The 22,991-nt window shown below is 40.6% G+C and overlaps 1 protein-coding gene across 1 annotated transcript in view; it reads left to right on the top strand.

Annotated features, from left to right (window-relative positions):
- Nucleotides 1-2,843: 2,843 nt before the first annotated feature.
- LOC117818254 (transmembrane protein 132C-like) overlaps nt 2,844-22,991 on the top strand; it is a 55,025-nt gene continuing 34,877 nt past the window's right edge. Inside the window, exon 1 of the mRNA XM_034691027.1 lies at nt 2,844-2,972. Within this exon, the coding sequence (XP_034546918.1) occupies nt 2,877-2,972 (96 nt within the window). The 5' untranslated portion in view covers nt 2,844-2,876. The remainder of the gene's footprint in view (nt 2,973-22,991) is intronic.

The following is a 22,991-nucleotide window of genomic DNA, read 5'->3' as shown; positions in this document are numbered from 1 at the left end:
GGCTGCATACTTACACAAGCACATAGAGAGATAGATGCACATTATCTCCCCTCGTCTTACTCCTCTTCCTCTTTGATTTTTATCCCTCTATCTGCTCTCCGACCCTCAAGGCGCAGAGAGAATCTCCTCTTCAATTTATTTATTTCCCTGCTTCGTCTCCTCTCTTTGTGCCCTTCATCTTCCTCTCCTGCACTCTTGGCTTTCATCTTTTTCATGCTTTTAATCCTGTTTGTCCCACTTTTTCTCCCCATCCTCCTCCTCACCTGTTTCTCACCTTCAAACCGCATAACTGTCTTCCGTTGTGTCCCACATCTACAGTATCTATTTCTGATTTCAGGGAAGACTGAAGCAAGAAAATAAAAAGAGGAACTAAAAAGAGAGTTACAGAAATAAAGTGTGTAGGAGAGTGAAGGATAGAGAGAGATAGAGATAGAGAGAGAGAGAGAGAGAGAGAGAGAGAGAGAGAGAGAGAGAGAGAGAGACAGAGAGAGATCTCATTAAATAAAGGTCACATAGCGATGTGTTGCTGAGAAGGATAGGGCATTAGGCGACTTGTCACTAGTCACTTCCACTTAAAGTCTTGACTGTGTGTGCAAAGTGTGAGTGCATCAGCATCTTATTATATTTATCTGTGTTATTCATGAGTGTGTTCATGTCTGCAAGTGTGTTTTTATGCCCTGATATTCTATTTATACTTGTACATTATTTACATATTCTTTGCTCTAAGTCTTCCTCCTGCGTTTGCATTTTTGCATCATGCATTTTTTTAAACATGGGATATATAACTATGTCTGCAAATATCTAATGTTACTTTATATGATTTAACATACTGTATAGTTTATTGGTGGAGAGTTGCCAGATTTGCTCCACATGTCTGGTGTTTGTTCCTGCTGTCAGCCTGCGTCACCCTGTACCCTCATGCAGTAATGTTATTCATGGCAAGTGCAAATATACACCTTTTTTTGATCCTCATTTCACAGAAAGTCTTATTATGAGTTCATCACACATGTTCATATTGTGATGAAGCTAGAACTAAGATGGCTGTGCTACTGTTGGTTAAAAAGAGCTAAAAGAAAAAAGAGCCTTCTTGCAAGGAACCTCATTTACATGCATTTGCGCTCTGTAGCCCCTAACCCTGCATGCATAAAGCTCATGTGAGGAGATCTTAACTGGTTATACAACAGACTGAAATTGACACTGATGTCGAAATGACCTACAAAAGCAAACAAGGCCATCAGCGATAGTTGCTAATTTTCAATCCTGGTAGCCACAGCCGCCAGGTAGGTGTCAGATAAAGTGAGTTACAGCACTCTGCAGATACAGTCTTCATTTATATTTCCAAGGCAGTGATTCAGAGTGAGTGATAAAAATAGATGGTAAAATAAAGAAGGGTGAGGTATTTCAGTAAACGCTACTTGGTCATGTGAAGGAGAAGATCAACAAAGAGTTACTTGGTGCAGCTTTGTCAACAGGGGATGCCAAAAATGACAAAAAAAATCCTCACAGAAGCTTTGAACCCAATACTTTTCCCTAAATTAAAACTGGTTTGTACTAGAACCTTTAAACAGTATAAAACTAGAGAAGTGAGGCCCAGCTTAAATGTCCCAAAACTATCCTTGATGGGAACATGAAGATTTAGTCCCCAGAATACCAGAAAACAAGAAAAAGTTCACCCAAAGCTGCTCACACATAGCTGTTCTGCAATAGGGCCATAACTAAGTTCTCTGATCATCAAGCCTTCGTACTTAAACTTTGAACTCTGCAACAGCAGTAAATCAATATCAGAGTCAGAGAGTGCGATTTTGCATAGATTTATGTTGTTGGGGAAGCATAACATGCATGGTGTGTAATACCAACGTGGGAGCTCACACACTCAGACATTAACACATTGTTGTTCCACTCTTCCGGTTCTGAGTCTGACACACACATTGCCACCGTCTTACTCCCATTATGCTTCTGCTATGATGGCAGATCAGTGGCATAACAACCTACCCTCACCAATTTTCTCCCTGGTGTTACACACTGCGGAAGAGACGCAACAGGGGCACAAATATCCCGCCTTGAACATACGTGGGCCATAGATCATCACAGCATTTTGAATTGAAACCATTTCAATGACAAACTGAATCTGGAGAATCTGTGTCTTTCCTTCATCTTCTCTGCTGGCATTCTGTATGCTCAGCTGAATTCCCAAGAGTCAAGAAGCAGACATACTAAAACACACTTCCCCTCCAGAAACAGTGGGCCCAGTTAAATACCCTATAATCAGGCGTGTGTGTGTGTGTGTGTGTGTGTGTGTGTGGTGTGTGTGTGTGTGTGTGTGTGTGTGTGTGTGTGTGTGTGTGTGTGTGTGTGTGTGTGTGGGCGGGCGGGCGGGCGTGTGTGTGTGTGTTGGTGGTAATAAATGCCCCCTTGGAAACCCAAAGGCAAATAATCACCGCTCTCTGAGGTATGTGTTGGTTTTTGTGCTATTTTTGTTGGACGGATCTAATCAAATGTAATCATGCTGATTACATTAATCGTGCAGTTTATAATCACCTCTTTTTCTTCTTTCCTGAAAAACTCTCCTGCTCTCAGTCACTTGTTTGTGACTCTTTGTCCCCCTCTATCTCTCCTTTGGATTCAGACACTTGAGGAGAAGAAATTCTAAAATTAAAGCTTGATAAACAACACGTGTCTCACCTGGCATCCCCATCTCTTACTTGAGATTCTTACATTGTTTTCAGGGCTGTTGGTTCCACATCATATTTTTAAAACTTTCTTCATTATAGTGGCAATCCGAAGTGATATATTTCAGTTAAGAACTTGTTTTTTATTTCTCTCTGCAGGACACAGAGGTGGTGAACACAGCCATACTCACGGGAAGACGAGTAGCAATGCCAATCAAGCTTGTTACTGTGGAAACTGATGGGCAGGTGAGGGAAGTGGACGATTCGGTGACCTGCAGCTCGACAGACGTGGACGTGGTCAAGGTATGCATTTAAAGCACACACAATATAGGAGGCATGATTTGATTGTATTTTTTCCACACATGACAGAAAAGGCTCTCCCTCATACATGCTAAGTCAGACGCTAAAGTCAAACTTCTAAAGAACACTTAGGAGAAGGACGATAAAAGTCATATTTTGTTAAACCAGTTCATATTTTGCATTTTTGACTGAACATGTGCCAAAGAGAAAAATGGGCTCTGGGAGTTTACAAAATATCTTACGACACGCTCCGCTGGGCACATGAAATATGGATAAAGAAATCACTTGTGAAGCGCTTGAAAAATGAGAAACAACTTTTAAAGAACAGAGAGGTTTTCATAGTAAATGTAAGGAGGTAAACTCTGTGTATTTTACACAGCAGGGAATCAATCTTAAATCATCATCATAATCCAGAATCTGGCTGGATTTGTGTTGTTCTCTGATTCACTTTGTGCAGCACTGCATAATAAGACACTTATCACAGTGTGCAAGCTTTTGTATTTTTCTTTCTGTTTTACTTCATGTCACATGCAAATGACTCAGTTTCCCAGCTATTGTTTAGCTGACACATTTGTTTGTTTTGTTGGAGATGTAAGAGGGGACAAAGATCGCTCCCATTTAGATCAGTGATTTAGTGAACAGCTGAAGATGTGGCCTTGTGAAATCTCCCTTTTTACTGATTGATTTCTGAACTGTAGCTTCAGCTTAATATCATATTGAAGGTTGTTTTCTTCATGTAATCAAAGTTTCAAGGCTCACTCAAGGCCTTTAAGTTTTCTTTTAAGCTGAAAGGGTATGCATGATTCAAATCATATTTTCTCCCTAGCAGTCTCCCTCTTTCTTACCTTTTAGTCTTCTTGTTCTGATGTACAGTTGGAAACCACATGTAGGCCCTTGGAATATTATGATATTATTAGCAAAAATACCTAAAACATCTCATGCATGCAAGTGTGTATGCAAAGTGAAATCCACACCTTTCAGTACTACCTCAGCAACATAGTTTCCAACCAGAGTCTGTCATTGTTTTTAGCAGAATAAACTGTGCTGGTTGGTCATAGCTTCCTTTATTGAAAGCAAGCTATGACGAGGAACTTTTATTTTGAGCCCATCACTGCAACCCCTGTGGTCCTATAAAACCCTGTTCATCTGTAAGTAGTGTTTTCTGTGACTCACTTCTTTTGGCACTGACCTAGTGGAAGCAGTAACAGGCGTTAGAAATAACTCCACAGAAATAATCAAACTTCTCACTGATGGTCTCGTTTGCTTTTGTAGGTAATAAACAGTAACGATTACTTTTTATAAGGGACGCTTGCTGTACTAAGTGAGCTAAATCAGCTCTTCCTAGCACCATCTCTTTTTGCTGGGTGGATTTTGCAATCTTACTAACTACAGGAACTGCAGTTGAGCTCAGTATATGGCATAGACTGTATAAAATATGGCATAGGCAGAGTGTGACGTAAAAGGTGGAGTTTGAGCCTCCTAGCCAACAGCTAATTGTTCCTGTCCGGGAGTCAAGTCAGTCATGTCCTTATTTGGGCAAAAACTGGTAATCTTAATATCTTCTGAACCATCGCATTAGAAAAAAATTCACCCCCTGTACAGTGTGTGCTGATAGAGAAATTAGCTACGTAGAGCCAAGCCGTGTTTTGAGCCAGGCTAGAAACATGTTTATTAATGCTACAAAGATTGTCTTTTTTGAAATGGTGTCTATGTGGTTTCCAGTGTTTCTGCAGCCAGCCTCATGCGGATTCTCCATGAATTGCAGTTTATAACACTTCCGCATGGGCTTCATAGTTTGAGACCGGAGGTTGCCACTTGGTCCATGGTAACTTTGATAGTTGTGAGATACAGGCCCACTGCCTATGACCACTTTGCCAAGAGTCATGCCACCCACCTCCACTGGTAACTTGTCTTCAATTTCGCCGTCTGTTCCTGGTCCCTATACCTATGTAGCCAAGCATGCTTTGCACAGGGGGGCGCTCTCCTCCATTACACAGTGAATGGGGGCACTTTCATCCACATAAAGTCACATGCTGTGGTCGATGGTAGCTGCTGCACTGACGGCTGCACTGGCAGCTGCACTGGTGGTCACAACAGTGCATATCTATGATGGAACTTTAATGATAGTGACATTTTCTGGGAAAATGACCACAACATAAAAAGATACTTATGTTGTATACTGGTACAATGGTTGCACTGGTTTATAGAACGCATCCCATTTAAGGTTGAAAAAAAAGTGCAACTTTATTCACCAAGTATAACGGTAATCGATAGAGTCAAGGTTGTAGGAACTGCGTGTACGAAACGTCATTTCCACACTCTGATGTAAGACATCTCTGCTTTGCTTTTTCATTCAGTAATCAGTCCTGACTTTTACACTTAATCCCCTCCCCAGGAGAGGTCAGAGGTCAGGGCCAGCTGGAACTGGCAGAGGTCCAGTGTCCCTGTGAAGGACTCTTGATCAGGACAGCTGAACATGACACTTGGAAGGACAGTCTCAAGTGCTAAGCCACCCCACTGACCAAAAGCAAACAAATAAAATTAATCATACAGAAATAACATCAAAAAATACCTTTACAGAAACAAGCCGATGTCAGGGACTGAAGATTGATTCCTCTCGTGCGCCGTTCCCCGTGCCCTCAGGCCCGAAAATGAAACGCACCCTTGCTGTGACAGTTTCAATATGAAGCCAATTTCCTGGTACAAGCCGACAGGAGTGGTGCTGTTTAAGTACGATCAATAACAACATAGTGAAAATGGAAGGAACTCATTCAGATAGATGTAATGTTAGAGCGCTGTGTGTGTGTGTGTGTCGGTGTGTGGGTGTGTGTGTGTTTGTGGGTGTGTGTGTGTGTGTGTGTGTGTGTGTGTGGGTGTGTGTGTGTGTGTGTGTGTGTGTGTGTGTGTGTGTGTGTATTTTCAGATTTGTAGATGTGTATCCTCGTATACAGAAGGGAGAGTGTATGACAAGATGTCTGAAAGCCGTGCTTGTGTGGCCATGAGTGTGTGTAAATTTGTTATTTTCTTTTGTTTGGAGACTTTTAAAATAATGAGGCTTAAAGAAAATAAGGACGTTAGGCAATTACCATGTTTCTGTTTAAGTGATGATGCTTCCCATATAGATCACCATATAGATAGACAAACACACTAGCACATGTTAAATAGATGACATCATTAAAAAAGTTAACATCTACATAATTAACATGAACGGAAACAGAACCTTAGCTCAACCTGAAAACAATTTGCTGTGTAAAGCTGCATAAGATTTCTCCAAGGCAAAGTTTGTGACAAAAAATTATCCTGCTTTGTTCTCCCTGAAGCTTTTTGCAGGCCATGTATTTGTTACAAATAGCCAATGTGCCAGCAGGACCACAGAGCATTGAATTTTGGAAGGTTTTTCCCTGCAAACTAGCTGATGCCAGTGCAAGGGTGGATACCTATTCCAAGAATTTGTGGGAAACTATTGTTCTTCACTGCTTCACTGAACTTGAACTCTGGATTTTAGATTGTAATAGATCCCCTGAATTACTTGTGTACCCCCAAAAATGAACTTCCAGTGTGTTATTATGCAACTCTTTTGGGGAAAGTAACTCAATGACAAAAAAAAAATTGGTTAAATATCAAATACTGACAAATTTATTCATCAAATCTTCTCCTTGCTTTATCTGCTTCTGATATTATAATTTACAACAAGTATCAAATATGGAAATTAATAACAACACATTATGATATACTAAAGGGCATAATGGTGTTATTATGACAATTAGTGGTAACACAGTACAGAGAAAACACTATAAACTCACCTCTGTATGATGGAGAGCTGAATAGGGCTTATTTGTGAGGCAAAGAGTGTGTATGTGATGACTGGGTGTCTGCAACATGTTGTTTGTTGACATATGATTTCTGACAGATATTCCCTATCTGTTGTTCCCTTCCCCACACACACACACACACACACACACACACACACACACACACACACACACACACACACACACACACACACACACACACACACACACAAACACACACACAAACACACACACACACAGAAAGAGGGAGCGAGAGAGAGAGCGAGTGAGATTTAACACAGACAGCTGTTTGAGAATGGCACCCATGGGGTACAGCTCCAGGTAGCTGTAGCTGTCAGGAAGCCACACTGACAGCTGTAAAGTACAACCCTGAGAGCTCATACACACACACACAAAGGACTATCGTGCCCTGAGCTGAGGCTCAAAAGCTGCTCTTTCTCACAGGCTCCATACAAAATCTGGCTTCCTTTTATGCCTGCACCCACAGTCCTGAAGTAGTGAATATTCCTGACACTAAAACAGAACTTAAAGTGGAGTTCATGCCTGGTGACTATTATTCACATGGTACAGCAGATGTATCTTAAGTCCAGATTATGATAAAGACATTTTTGTCATGTGAACAAAATCTGAAACATAAGATTCAAAGTGCAGTGGGGCATTGCAGATGGAACAAGTAGTTCTACATTTAACCAGCAAATGTTTTGCAATAAGTTATATTTGGCATCGTTGCTTTATTCTGAGGGTTCCCTGCCCTTCTACGTACGTACATGGGATGCCAAAGCCTGTGGAGGGGAGAGCACAACTCCCCTCTCTTTCACGTGCATACATGAAAGCTTAGGCAGGGAGGGCAGCAGCAAAGACTCTGGGGTACAGAACAGAGCTTGCATAAGTGATAAAAGATACAGTATGATACTGTCAGAATCAGACATAGCATTAAAAGGAAGAGCTGGAGTGGAAGTGTGAAAGAGTAAGAGTAGACAGGCTAAAGCAGATTAAATAGGACACACGTTTTGACATTTGCCAATTGGATGCATATAGGAGGTAGTTGGCTGAGCTGTTTACTTATACAGGCTGGTGTTAAGTTCAGTTAGTGTACCATGGGCTGAGCATTACTTTGTGGCCTGCCTGAACTAAAGCCATGCTATACGAAGCATGAGCAAATATGGCTCAGGGGATAAAGCTGGTTGTGAATGAATCACTAAGTGCACAGTTGGATCCCAACCTCCACCTGCCCAAATGTTGGAGCATCCTTGTATAAAATTGCTCTCATAATCTCTCCCCATGGTCTCATTTGGTCCCAGTGGTCAGGCAACTTGACATGTTTTAGGGGGATTGCGTAAGAAAAAGATACAGAAAAATAAGGTAAGAAGATTATAAAGGCATCTTTGTTGGTGTTATCAGTGTGTCATTTGTATAATGTGAATCAAGAACTTAAAAGACAGCTTTACAAGACATGATGCAGGGGGAAAAGAAAGTATAAAAAGTGCTTATAAAGCCAGGTCTTAAACACCCGGGAATACATGTTAGGTGCTCCCAGGTGCACGAAAACCAGCTAAGTGTTGACGTGAAAGAGGAACAAACAATGAAACAGATAGGACATCACACCCTGTTCATAGAAACAAGGCCCTAACCATAGACTGTATAAAATATGGAGGTAGGATCCGTGATGTCACCCATCTGTTTCTGAAGAGCTGTTTGAGGCCAATCGGCAGCGGCAGCCATATTCTTGCTGTGGAGCCAGTGTGACGTAAAGAGGCGGGCTTTGAGCCTCCTAGCCAACAGCTACAGTGTTCCAGCAGGCAGCTGTACCTCTCATTGGAAGACTCGTAATCTCAATATCTTCGAAATTGCAGCGTTAGAAAAAAATTCACCCCCTCACAGTGTGTGCCGATCAAGAAATTAGCTATCCAGACTACACTCGTCTTTTGTACCAGGCTGTAAACATGTTTATTTCTGCTGCAAAGATCGCCTTTTTCCCATTCATGTGTATGTGACTTCCGGTACTTCCAGAGCCAACCTCATGCGGATCCTCCATGAACTGCAGTTTTTAGCACTTCTGCATTGGAATCATATTTTTAGACTGGAGATTGCTGCTTGGTCCTAACTCAAGAAGCAGAATCAAGTATAACATTACAGGTGAAAATTTGCTAAAATTAGTGAGTGAGTTCAGCAAAAGTGACTTACTTGGCAAATTTGGAATCATCATTTTGGTGCCAATGAAACGGTGTTATTATTGCAGGTTGGTGTAATGCTTTAAATATATATATATATATATGGTTAATTATTGGTGTATAAAATTGGGCAAAAACAACAAACAGCAAACCATTATTGACCATTGGCCACTTCATTGGCCAGGGCCATTTTTGAGTCCTTTGAACATCCCATGATGTAATTCATCCTGGCCTTGGTGTGCGTTGTAACTCAGGAGAGGTTACACGTCTTGTGTTAAAGCTGAATTCCACAGTTATTTTACTAAAGCTGTAACTCAACTATTTATAGCGTGTTACCTACAGTCAGTTAACATGGCAGGGCCTGGACATGAGAGGTAAATTCTCAACAGAGCAACAAAGTAGTAGCTGTAACAACAATGAGAAATCATAAGAAATTATCCTCTGTATTAGCTTTTACAATTCTTTTATAGCCTCCTGCAGTAATATAACTATTAGGCCAGGAGAGAAAATGGATGAATATATCAAGAAGTGACTGCAAGTTCCCCTAGAATAGTTTTAACTGTCACACTCCACCTTTTACTGCAGGTTTGTTGAACGACTGCTCCACTGGCTTTATTCTGAAACTTGTAGGAACAAAAGATAAACTTCTAGGACGGAAAAAAAGGTCTTTCTGTTTTAGCTGTTAGTGGATAGAAGCAATAGTCTGAGAGGGATTAGACTTCTCATTTGGTTTCACATCACTTTCCATTAACCAGCCTTTTGTTTAATTACTCACGGTGGATAAATGTTTGCAGGGGGAATTGAACACTGCCTTTCCCTGCCCTGCTAATGAATGTATGGCTGAAATGTCTGGCTAAAGCTGTCACTGGCTACAGAGCGCTCATGTGGATTTCTGTCATGCAGCTTGTGTTGTTCACTTTAGCTCATTTATCCCCTGACATCAACATAAGCAGCAGCAGCAGCAGTGATGTACTACATAGATAATAACGTTCAGCCTCCCTCCCCCTCCTCTCATTCTCTGTCAGAGCAAACTATCTTGTTAAGGTCCTCTGAGATGCTGTCATTTGCGATGCCTGTATGTGTATGCGCTGCTATTGTTGACACAGCAGTATGTGTAGGTTAGCCGTGTCAAAGCTAGCAGGGGACAGATAGGGGACAAGCACACGCATACACACAAATTAGTACCATTATCCTGACCTCACGCAGACAGCTCTCTGACAAAGCTGGAGGGGGGAGAGGGGAGGAAAGACGGGATGAGGGGGGTGAGGAGATGACGGACAGATCGATGGGGAGACGAGAGGAGATCAAATGAAGAGATCGGGACAAAACTTTGGATGAATGGAAGTAAAATACAAGAAAAAGAAAGAGAGGTAGGAAAGAAAGCAAATAAAAGGAGGGTACAAAGAGTGAGAAGAGGAAAGGAGGGCTGGTGAGAAAGCTACAAAAAGTCTTGTCACAGTCCCACCAGTTTGGCACTTTCATCATTGCAGAGCCTGAGCATTTGTTAAGAAATCAACCAGTCAGCTTAGCAGGTATAAAAGTAAAGATACATGCGGGGAAGTTAAGATTCCAGGGATAAACAAGTATTTAAGTAAAGTAGCTTGTCTTACACTTTTCAGCCGCTGATCTTTCATTGCTGTTAAGACTTCAACTCACGTAGCTAACACTTACCTAATGAGCTGGCTACGAACCACTAATTACAGCAACTGTTGACAATAAAATTGAGAAACAGATTTTTTTCCAATTACTGCATCAAACAACTGAAAGCTTGACGGGAGAAATGGTCACTTCACACACACATGGACCACAGAAACACACACATACTCAACTTGATTTGTTAGTGTGTGTGGTCAATGCCATACTCTGACTCCCTAAACCAAAAACCAATACAATCGTCCCATTTCTCTTCCATACAGGACACACACACATCCGTATCACACATGATCCCCCCCCCCCCCCCTCTAGAGATCATCTCACACACACACCCAAGGGATTTGAACAGTAATTGGTTCATGTGGAGATTCCATCAGTGATGTCATCCATAATTGAATTTGACAAAGTGGAAGACAGAAAGGCTCCGGAGCGATGGAGGAGAGTGTATATCTGTGTGTGCATTTGTGTTTCTTTATGCATGTTTGAGGGAAAATTAGGGTGTGTTTCTGCATGTGTTAGGACAGCTACAAAGCAGATTAAGAATTGATCTGCGGGCCATTTAATAAACCAGTAGCAGAGTTTGACACGCGCCTACGTACTCCAACATGCAAGCACAAACACACACACCTCTCTGTCCTTGGAGGAACGCTGCATGCTTTTTTTTTTTTACAGTAGCTATGTTGGTGCACTTGTGGTTAAGCTTTTGTCAGAGCATGAAAGGATATTTGATGATAATTTTTTAAAAGTATTCACAATATTTGCCAGAAAATTTTATTTTTAACCTTTAGTTGAGACTCCTAATTAAGTCAGTTTTAAGCAGTCGAGTTGTTCGGATCCTTCAGCGCTTTGGTATAAACAAATTAACACACATTAACTGCTGCAGCTCTCAGACTTTACCTTGAACTCTCTCCTCCTTTATCTCTCAGTCGGATTTTGTTTACTTCGGTTAAAGTTCAGGAATAAAAGAAGTGTTGAAGTTTTTGTGTGAAGTTAGGACTGCTGTTAAAGGAAGTGCTTCATCATAGTTTGAGGTAAGTGGACATCAATCAATCAGATTCTGGTTTCTGAAGGTCGTGAAGCTATTCTTGTCGACGGAGGTGTTAGAGCACATCAGATTTAAAACACAGAGAAGGACAATTTTTTCAAGAAGGTGAGCCTACATGCTGTCGCTGCACCTGAATATAAAAGAGACATGGGCTGTGGAGGGGGGGGGGGGGAGAGGGAGACAGGTGAGAGGAGAGAGAGGACCAGCAAAGCACTGAGTCACTGTAGGAGGTACACAGTTGTACATATCTAGACATACAGGAAGTCAAAGAAGTGAAAGCAAAGAAGAAACACATCAAGTCAACTGTCATGGCAACAGTGGCTCTGGAAGTGTGTTAGCCCTGTATGCATTTAAATTAAATTGAAGTATATTCATATTCAGTCAGCATATAAGGATATGGAGCTCTATTATCTGAGCTCTATTCTGTATTTTGCCAGGCAGACAAATGTGATTTACAATAACAACAAAACACTGTCAGGGTGCCAGATTTGGACTGGTAGTTTAGTAACGCACCCCTAGGGCAGAGGCTATAGTCCTCAGGCAGGCAGTCCAGGTTTGATCCTGACCTGCAGCCCCTTTCCTGCATATCGCTTCCCACTCTCACTCCCAGTTTCCTGCTCTATCCACTGTTGTGTTCCCTCAGAGTAAAGGCATCAAAGCCTGTAAATAAAAACAAAACAAAAAGAGGCCATTGTTGTCAAAGTCACCCCAATCTGACTAATAATTGAGATTGACTAAAACAAGCTTCATAATCTTTAGTCTCAATTTAATCCATTTTGAACTCTGTCCTTCTATGTTTCGTAAAAACTGCATCTTTGGAGTTGCAGTTGAATTCTCAATACAAAGTTGTATGCACACAGGTCAAGGGACAACCTACAGAGCTGAAAAGTGAAGCCAATGATTAAGTGCAAAAAATGCAGTTCCTCAAATGTCCACATGAAGCTGGCTCCAAAAGCCAAGGAAACCCCATTAGAGCCCATGTTGAAATGCCAATTTTAAAGCAGAAATAAAATTGTCTACAACAACAACAAAATCAGTTTTGGTCTCTATACCTGATATATTTTATGGTGCCATCTGAATGGGAGGGGTGTTTTCATTATTTATCCTTTTTTGATTTTAAGGAGACTAAAACTTATACATAATTTGGCACAATTGGGGATGAGGCTGATTTAACCTTACAGGCAGACCCTTTGTAGACGTTTGTCAGGCAGTTGTCAGCCATGGCCTCATCTCCACCCCTTTGTTAATTTCTCAATTAGCCTCAAGTTTGTTGGAGCCACCATTTCCAATATGGCTACCATCACCTTTTGGCTTCATAACTCCTCTTCAAAAACCAATGGGTAAGACTACATCCATGTTGTACAAAGCTTATGCCATGCATAGCTTTGTTGGTTCAACTTTCAAGAGCTTCAATCATCAGATAATTTCTCCCAGTCCATCAAATTTACCCCAACCACGTTAGTCATGTATATTTAGGGCTTTATGGTCAAGGTTAGTGCGCTCTCTCTTTGAAGTAAAGGCAAGGTCATAAATCAGGGAAGGGACTTGATTAACATAAGTTTCTTTGTAATGAATGTGATTTAATACAACATCTTGACGAGTGACAAAATGTACAAATACTAATAAAGCTGTGGCATTTGGGAACACAAATGACTTGTACCAGTTGAGATGATAAGGAAATGTTTCTTAAAGTTAGCCAAAATAAAACCAATAAAAAGGATCAGATTCTACAGATCAGCGCTGATAAAGCTCTTATTTTTCCCTTAGGCTGGTCTTTTTGAACTCAGCATTTTGAGCACTCATTAGTGTCTTCATCAGCACAGATATTGTATCAAATTTTGTCAGAGTGACAGAAAAAGGTTCGTAGTTGTCAATTGTGAAACCAAATACTGCTTCTTTATCCGGGTGTAACACAACTTTTATTGTAACTGTTATTTTTCTGAGTTAATTTACTCTTTTGTTGCCAGTGCAATGACACAATTCCTTACACCACAATTCTAAAGTCACTGAAAGCCTCACGACCAACTTCAACTTATTTAATCTCAAACAGGGCCAGTGTATCTTTGCATGTTGTCTTTAATACGTGGGTAAATATATGCTGCTTATTTCTCCATCTGCAACCTTTTTTGTGTTAAACAGACATGACATATACCATAAAAAATACACCAAGACAACAGGTATACAGGAAAGCAGGAGCATATTACCCTCCGCTGGCTCCCTGATGATTGTCAGTTAAGTCACTACTTAGATCTGCCCCCTCTTATTTAACAGACTTCTTAACATCCTGTACCCCAGCCAGGTCCCTCAGGTCCTCTGCGCAGGCTCATCTGGTCTCCCTCTGGCTCAGTGAAAACTCAGGGCTGACCGTGCCTTTTCAGTTATGGGTCCACGTTTGCGACACTTACTGCCTCCTAACATGAGATGTGCAGACCAAGTGCAATTTGTTACCGCACACCTTTAGTCTTTGGCCTTTGAATGTACCTAGAGTACGTAAGTTTGTGTTTTTTATGTGCATTCTTCAGTGTCTGTGATCATCATGATTGATTGATTGATTGATTTTGCCTCTGTCTGTGAAACACTTGGTAATGTGCTATACAAATACATTTGACTTGACATTGTCTTTCAGTAAATGGAAAGTCTGTCCTTTGCCAATTGATCATTTGGGGCCCATTAAAATGGAGAGAAAAAGGAAATAGGAGTGGAAACTACAAATCCAGCTAGCTTAAATTCAGGTTAGCAAATACTAAGATATCCTTGAACACTTTTGCTTGTTTGTGTCCCCATATGAATTATATTCATGCAACTTGAAGCCTGTTTAACATTCTACCCCTCTTACACTCACAACCCAGCCCTCAGTTTGAGATTCTCTGATAGACATGCATGAATGTCACAAGGAAAGTGTCCTGAGTGTTCGCTTCTAGCTGGATATAATTGTATTTATAGTTCCATACTACAGAGTGCTGCAGATTAAATGAATGAAATACATTTTGGTGCTTTATGTAAATACACAGTACATTTCTGTCCAGTAGGGGGGGCACAAAATAACCTTCTTTAAACCTTATGAATGAATAGAATATGAATTCATGAGAAGGATAGTTACAGATTGAAGGTGTTTTCTTTTTAAATGACTCTGAGGAGTTTTGTGTAATTCTGTGGGTGGTGTTGTGTTTTTGGCACCAACCACTAACAAGAAACAATATCCATTAATGGCATTGTGGGGTTGATTTAAGTTACAGTGTCAACTCAGTTGTGTAATTAATTGTTTTTCATAAATCAGCCAATCAAGTTAATTCAGTTTGCCTTTGTTAACCAGGGAACCTTCTCAACAGTCTGATGCAACCAAACAACCTGATTACAGCACAAATTTCCACTTTACTGTTAAAATGTTGAATTAGCCCTCCTGTTATGTTGCGGGTCAAATTGACCCTTTTTAAAGTCTATTTTAGGCAATGTGTGCCTTCGAAACCAGCTAATTGAATCATAAAAATCTGGGCAGCATGTGACAGAAGAGGTGTCATATTAATTTATCAACATCACTTCATAAAAAAAACAAATTCAAAATGTAAAACAAAATAAACAAAAGTTTATGTCATGTAAAACTATTGTATTTATATTTAAGGCTTTTCAATGTACATTGAAAAAAGTTTTCACATTAATTTTAATGAAAAAGGAGTGAGTTATCCTCATTGAACCATGATCTATGAGAATGAAAGAACACCAATGGACTAAGTCTTGGTTTGAATGGTTAGTAATTGAATTAAAAATTATATTTAAAAAAAAAGTGTATTGGGATTTTTTTGGGGTTCTGACACTTTTGGATAATTGAATATGCCCCGGGTCAAATTGACCCAGGAACATTATTGCTGTTCCATAGAAACAAACATAACAGGAGGTTTAAAGGCTATCAAGAGTGCCTTTGCTGCCAAGCACTTGAAATGATGGCCAGAGTTTGCTCAGAAACCTGTATTTGGTGCTGCCCTTCATCTGGATCTGGCCTCTGACCTCCCTCTAGAAACATAAAAAGAAACTTTCTTCTCTGTAAAAAATACTTTTTTCATATTTCTTGAGTTTTTTTTGTTGAATAAATAGCTCCATTGAAGGCCTTTTTTGGGTTACATGTAGTGTAATTATTTGTTTTTGAGAAGAGAAACGAAGAGGTAACGCAAGAGGACAAGGTAGCAGAGGAGAGAAACTAGGATTCTATCCAGGTGCCCTGGGTCATTTAAGAGCCTCGAAAGGAAATGAAAGGTAAAGTGGATTAAAGGCAGAGGTCACACAAACACACACACACACACACACACACACACACACACACACACACACACACACACACACACACACACACACAAACAATTACACACACACCTGAACTCACACATTTTCCATTTAGCAATAACAGGCTTAGGAAATAGCCAGCAATTTGAGGTGCACAACATCAGACCGGACCATTAGCAACACCCAAAGACAGATATCTTTGAGAGCTCAGACCTTGGGGGGTTTAAAACGATTATTTAGACCTCAACTTCTTACAGTGTTCTTAAATCAGCAAAGCCCCCAGAGCCCGCACATTAAATGTTCAACAGATTGCTTAGTGACAAAAAAATACCAGTGAGTGAGAACTTCTTTTACTTGAGGCTTTATTAAAAAGTGAAATGATTCAATGTTACTCTGTAAACAGTTAGAGTGAGGAAATCTGACATCATTCATTTCAGTTGCATCTCTCTTGCATCAGAGCGGATTTTTTATTACTTAAATAATATTTTATTATATTAATGATCGCACTCTGGGGAATATTTACCAGCATTGTTAAATTAGACACTCTATAGTGTTTACCTGCAGAGTAAATAACAGATTCCACTGTCAGGCTCCTTCTAAGTTTACGTGACTTTCTATTACAGACATTTTGACCACTGTCATCTCCTTTAACTCTGAAACCTTAAAGCTCCTGTGAGGAGTTTTCAGCTGGTTATGAATCTGACTGGAACTGACAGTGATGCCTCATTATGACCCAGAAAAGCAAACAAGACAATTTATAAACAGACTGACAATTTCTATATTGTGCTTTTAATGCCTGTAAGTGCTGCAAGGGGGTAGGTGTCAGTTTACGCCATGATAAATAAAAACCCTAGCTTCACTTTTACTACAGCAAATTCTCTCAGAGTGATACGTATGACCGTTAAAACACATCAAGAAGAGATTTTTTGTCAGAAAACAGACTTAGGCTGGAGATATGCCTCATTTTAACTACAGTCATGCATGTACATGATGGCTGCCATGATGGGCGCGTCGGCTGTGCATGTCCTCTAAAATGTGTGACGCAGATGCGAGATGCAGTGTGTACTGGAGCTCTCAGGATACCCTCCAGTGAGATGTGCAGTGCATGAATGAGAGCAGTCAAACGTCACTTCCCACTCGCTAAAGTGACCCCCATTTGGCTGGAAACAAGTTCTGTAAAAGCACTGAAAGATCCTAAAACATGAGTTTAAAAGTGTTGACCCAAGTCAGGTTACACAGTTGAAATACACACAAAAGTTATGTGATGTCAGATTGTGATGCCTCCAGTCAGAAGATGAGTTTATTTCAATCAGGAGAGACACAATTTGAAGATTAAATTATATTTATTACATCTTAATGAATAATGAAACTTGACAGAAATCTTTGGCGTGAGGACTCTATGGGGATAATGTCGTGAGTGTAGGATGTGTGAATTTGGCAGCAGAAGAACCCCCCTAGAGTCCAGACACTGGTGGTGGTGGTTGATGAATTATAGGAGTTGCAGAGACTTGCAGAGACCATATGGAGATGGGGAGGTGGAGGGGTGCGCACCATCGATGCAAGAAGGAACTAGCTGGAGAGAGAGACACATTTAAAAAGACAGCAGAAAGTTGATAGGCTGACAATAAGGGCGTGCCACTGAGCTACTGGATGACAGCCGCCACTGATTAGCCAATGACAGCTCCGGAGCGTGCAGCTGGAAGCGGGTGAGCTTTTGAACGAGGCAGAGGAGAATTAAACAACTGCTGTGTTTGCTTTTATAGTCTTCCTGTCTAAATTTTGGCTGGAGCTACTTGTTAAGTTTGACAAAGTCAGACTGAGAAGACACCCAAGTAAATCCTTCAGCTTTAATTTCTTTTGCATGTTACATCGTTGCCATTAAATAACCCAGTTCTTTGATTTAAGCCTATTCAATTTCCAAAGACCACAGAATTTCCATTTACCGCCAGTCATTTTACTGCTTTCCCCCCAAAAGGGGCGGGGCTACAACTTGAGGGCAAAGTGCAGGAACAGATTGCTCTCGTGTGTACAATTATGTTAATCAAGACACAGGGGGTCGTGTACAGCAATGCAAGGTTAAACAGAAAGTCTATCCCCGGCCTCACACATGTACAGGACAAGCTCAGAAAAGAGATGAGGAGTATCACTTTGTCTACTCAGGGTACCAAAATCAACACAAAAGAAAACTTCCTCACATGGTCTTTAGAAATCTACTACATCTGTGACACTATTAACTATTTTGTATCCAGTCCAAATTAATTCCAAGCTGATAAATATGGCATCAGAAAAAGGAGGGAATCAAAGACAACATTTAATCTACAGAATACAGAATAGCAGAGAGTAGCAACAATGGAGTAAAACTAAAGTGAAAGAAAGAGAAGAAACAAGACAGGAATGAAGGGAGAAATATTAAAAGGAAGGTGATGGAAAAACGGTGTATATGCATTGTGCGTGTGTGTGTCTGCAGTAGAGTTATAGCTGAAGTGTCATGAGCCCTGTGTCACACTCGTCCTCTCACCTCCATAAAGTGTACCAGCCTCGATCAATAACTAATTAGTGGCTAATTACCATGCTAAAATACACAGCACCAATCGCATAAACACACTAACATCCACGTATTGATAACTTAAGTAGGGTCGTGCCTCGTGTTACACCTTCAGACCCCGATTCTTTATACCAACACACACTGGCTGTAATTCAGGGCAATCACTTGATAAGGGTCAAAAAGTCAGGAGAACACTTTGAATACAAATAAAGAAAAAACACTTAAAATCATCTCCAATGAGTCCCCAAACTGCGGTGATGATGCGCCGTACTTTAGATCAGGGGCTCCCAAACTTTTCAGCCCGTGACCCCGAAAATATAAGTGCCAAAGACTTGCGACCCCCACTTTCCCTTGATTTATTTTAAAGTTGCTTCATACTTAATTTAGCTGGTCTGCAGAAAATTAGCCTACCTACATGCACATGTGGCTTCTGAAGGTGCTTTTGTTAATCAACTGTTTACTGACCCTAACCCTAACCCTAACTTTAGGAGTCATCTGGAGACAAAGAAAGGCAGAAAACTCATGAAATGTTTTGTTTACAAGGTCTTACTTCAAATGTAACTATTATTTTGTTGGTATTTTTTTCAGTAAATGGTCAAATATGGCATTTTTAGATTACTTTACAAAAACATAATAATTCTGGAAGACATCTCGCGACCTCCCACTAGTGTCTGGCTAACCTCCAGGGGATCCCAACCCACACTATGGGAACCCCTGCTTTAGATAATGTAGATCTCTAACTGTTCGTCCTAAGATCAGCACCTGTCAGGACTCTCCAAGGCACAGACGTGTTTGTTTTTCATCCCCTCACTTCCACAAGTTCAGAGCAGATTAGTTGCTGCTCTTTAAGCTTTACAGCACACTAAGAAAACAAAGGATTTACAGCTTGAAAGCCACCAAACTATGTGAGTAAAAAACAGTCTTCATTCATATACATATACATCTGGGGATGTACGATAACACACAGCTTCACTCTGGATGCTGCTGTGTTGTGTTGTTCTAAAGAGCTCTTTGTTGTTGTTGGTTTAGGATTTTAAAGTACAGAAAGCTGCATTATTACTTCAAGATTAATATATGCCAAGGCCTGCCATGTTTAGCATCTCCAAACTTTTAACTGCCTCACGACAACAATGACAGAATGATTTGGCCATGAGCAACTTTAACAGACACTGTCAAAAAATAGCAGATAATGTTTCAAAGCCAAAACGATACACCCACTGTGTTTCACTCAGACCAGGAGAGGGTGCATTGGCCATGGTACCCCCTCTAACCATGCCAATGCCCCCCACTGGCCTTCACCCATCACTCTCTTCCTCTTCCTCTTCCTCTCTCTCTCTCTCTCTCTCTCTCACTCTGTCACCCTGACATTTTGGCAGCTGTTACCATGCCTCCATTTTGCATACCCTCAGGGAGCCATGTTGTTTCCTGGCGGTGCATTAGCGGCCCATCACTGGCACTCATGGACAGACTCCACAGACAGCTGTCCCCCAGCTGTGCGTGTGTATATGTGTGTGTGTGTTGGTCCGTCCTGCCCTGTGCTTGACCTGTATTTGTAATAATGCATAATTGTTTCTAATGGAATTTGACTTAGAGTTGTGTGTTTGTTTTTCACACACTCCTCCTGGTTGTGGTGTCGTCCCATGTCTGTTTTGAATCAATATTTTAACAGTACTCCTGTACAGATAACAAAACGCACATCTCACTGTGTTATCCAAAACATTTGCTTCAAGATGACCCAAGAAGTTACCTTAAGATTTTAGATAACTTGGATTACTCTGAACATGTTTGTTTTGGATCAAATGGGAAAAAAGTTGAAATGGACAAGATATTAGACCTTAAGGAGTTGTCACTTTTGCTCGGTTCCATCAGAAAACAGCACATGCCAAACTTCTTGTATTGTAATCATTTGAGCCTCTTATTAACACAAAACTAAAACCTGTCCATCAACAGAAAATAGCAAACTATTTGCTCATATCAAACATTACAGTAATGACCCAAATATTCCCTTTGAAGTGAATCTGAAAAAGTGGGATCCTCTTATCATCTCCAGGGTCAGGACCTTTAAATGAAAATATTAATGACAGTGGTGGGCAGTGCCAATTATCTGGAAAGTATGTGTGCTCCTCTAACTAAGACCTGCCGTTACTCACTACCATAGTGTCAGGGGGATGAAAGATGGAGAGACACAGTGATTGTCCAGAACAGAGTGACCCAAAAGTGGGTCAAGTTATCCAACAACTGAGTGATGATGTTAATTTTAAGATAGTGGTTATCAATGCGCAGAGACTTCAAACAACTGTCAAACAGAAAAGGTGCCTTCAAGGCTTAAAACTTCTAACTCTGGTCCTTAAAGCAGCTGCTTCCAGGAGACTGACCGGAGATGTTACTGAAAAACAGACTGAAGGTATGACCATCAGCTGAGCTGAAAAGCCTCAGAGATTGCAATAAAGGCTACATATGGCTATTTTTAACTGAGACAGATGGCCTGATAACTAATAAACTACAAATTATCTTCTTTTTTATGCTACTTGAATGCAACACTTTCATTTAAAATATACTTTAAACCCAATTTTATTTCAATGTTTGAAAAAACCTTGTATAATTCAGCGTGTTTATATTATTATTATTATTATTATTATTATTATTATTATTATTATTAGCATCATGATTATTATTAGCATCATGATTATTATTTATTAATATTTTTATTATTATTATATTTATTCTTTTTTCATAGAAACAAGATTTGGTCTTCAAAAATATATTTTTTAAAATTGCTTCTTATAATGAACGTCGTATTTTGTTAGCCTGCAGTCACATAGACGGGGAAAAAAACTAAAGCTGGCGGAACAAAATCTGGTTCTTTAATTTTTACAGGTCAGAAACTGTTCAATCTGAGAATGATGAGTTCTATAAGTTATACAAATCAAACACAGCCAACAGAAATGTGTCCCAATCAGTAACAGCAGTATATCGAGCCTGTAACTCTCTGGTCAGGTTGCAGAGCATTGCTGTAAATGGATGTATTGAACAAGCACTCCTTTCTTTTCCCTCAAACATTGGATTCTTCCACATTACAAGGTAAACGTACCATATTATTACCGTATGGTGGCGATGAAATAGAGGATAAGTGAACACCCTGCTTCAAGAGAGGACAAAGTGTTTCTTTGAAAAACTTGCACTTAAATATATCCACATTCAATACAAGTAACACTGAAACCGTTGGGGTTCATTCAGTCTGGGTAAAACTGGGTAAAAGCCCCAGAGTTTTGTGGCTTTTAGAGCAGTGCTGTCATGATCGTGTATGGGAAGCACTCGTGATGCTTAACATTTCCTTCAACATCACTAGATATATTTTACAAATGAATAAATACCAAGACAGTACAACTCATCCATTTAGAAATCTACTGTAGTAACTTGTCTATGAAAGTATCCCAATCAAAAAATCATCAGGAAACTCTTATTTATTCTCATCTTCTGTTTGCTACTGACTGTGCAGGTGTGTGTGAGATCTGTGTTTGCGCTGCTTAACATCTCCTACTAAGTGAAACACCTGCACCTCGCTCCCTCTGGCTTCCTCTGGCCCTCATGTTTATGCTCATACTCACATGAAGTGACAAAGGAAATGAACAAAGTAAACCTGCCAGTGGAGAGTGAGAGAGGGTAAGATGATGAAAAACAGTGAAAGGATAAAACATTAATGTTGCGCAGAGGAGCTGGAAAAATGGAGAGACATGCGGCCATACATCATTAAACACTAATTTTACACAGTATTTATTTTTTAGTGTAAGATTGCACATCTATATAACATGAACGTATTCATTTAGAGTCATGGAAAGGTTGTGGATTGGGGTTCCTCCTCCTCCGTGCTCAGCAAAACGTAGCTGCATTGATTCATTGCTGTCCACTTTATGCAGTTTGAGGTTACAGGAAAAACAGATAAGCCCAGATGTCCTCTCTTCCCACCCACGTCCTCCAGCTCCTCCTGGGGTATCCTGAGGTATTCTCATGCAGGTTGGGAAGTATAATCTCTCCTGTGTGGTTCTGGTCTGCCCCCGGGGTCTCCTCCCAGTCGGACGTGCCCAGAATAGCACCCCGGGGAGCCTTTCGGGGAGGCATCCAGAACAGTTTGATGCTGTTTCGAGTTCCTAAATTGCCACGCTTTCTAGCCATTTCTTTCCTCTGCCCTTCTTTGTCATGTTTCCCACGTCTCCTCATGCGCTCAGCCTATTTAAAAAGTTGAGGAGTGAAAACTCAGAGGGGGAAAGAAACAGAGAAATAGCAAGAGAGACAGAGAGAGAGGGGGGGATTGTGTGAATCAGCTGCAGTATTGCTGCATCTCCCTCTGCAGCGCTCTTTTGTTAGCAGCCAGCGGTCGGCTTCCTCTGCAGGGCCATTAACATTAGAAAAGGCCGGGCTGTTGAACTGCTTTCACAGAGGTCGAGCGTCTGGCCCATCCAGCATTACACGGCTGATGTTTACATCCACTTAAGCTTTCCTCAATAAATGTTATGAAACCAT

Source organism: Notolabrus celidotus, chromosome 9 (assembly GCF_009762535.1).
Source record: "Notolabrus celidotus isolate fNotCel1 chromosome 9, fNotCel1.pri, whole genome shotgun sequence".
NCBI lineage: Eukaryota > Metazoa > Chordata > Actinopteri > Labriformes > Labridae > Notolabrus > Notolabrus celidotus.
The sequence above is the reverse complement of the archived record's forward strand: the minus strand, read 5'-3'. Positions and strand labels throughout refer to the sequence as shown.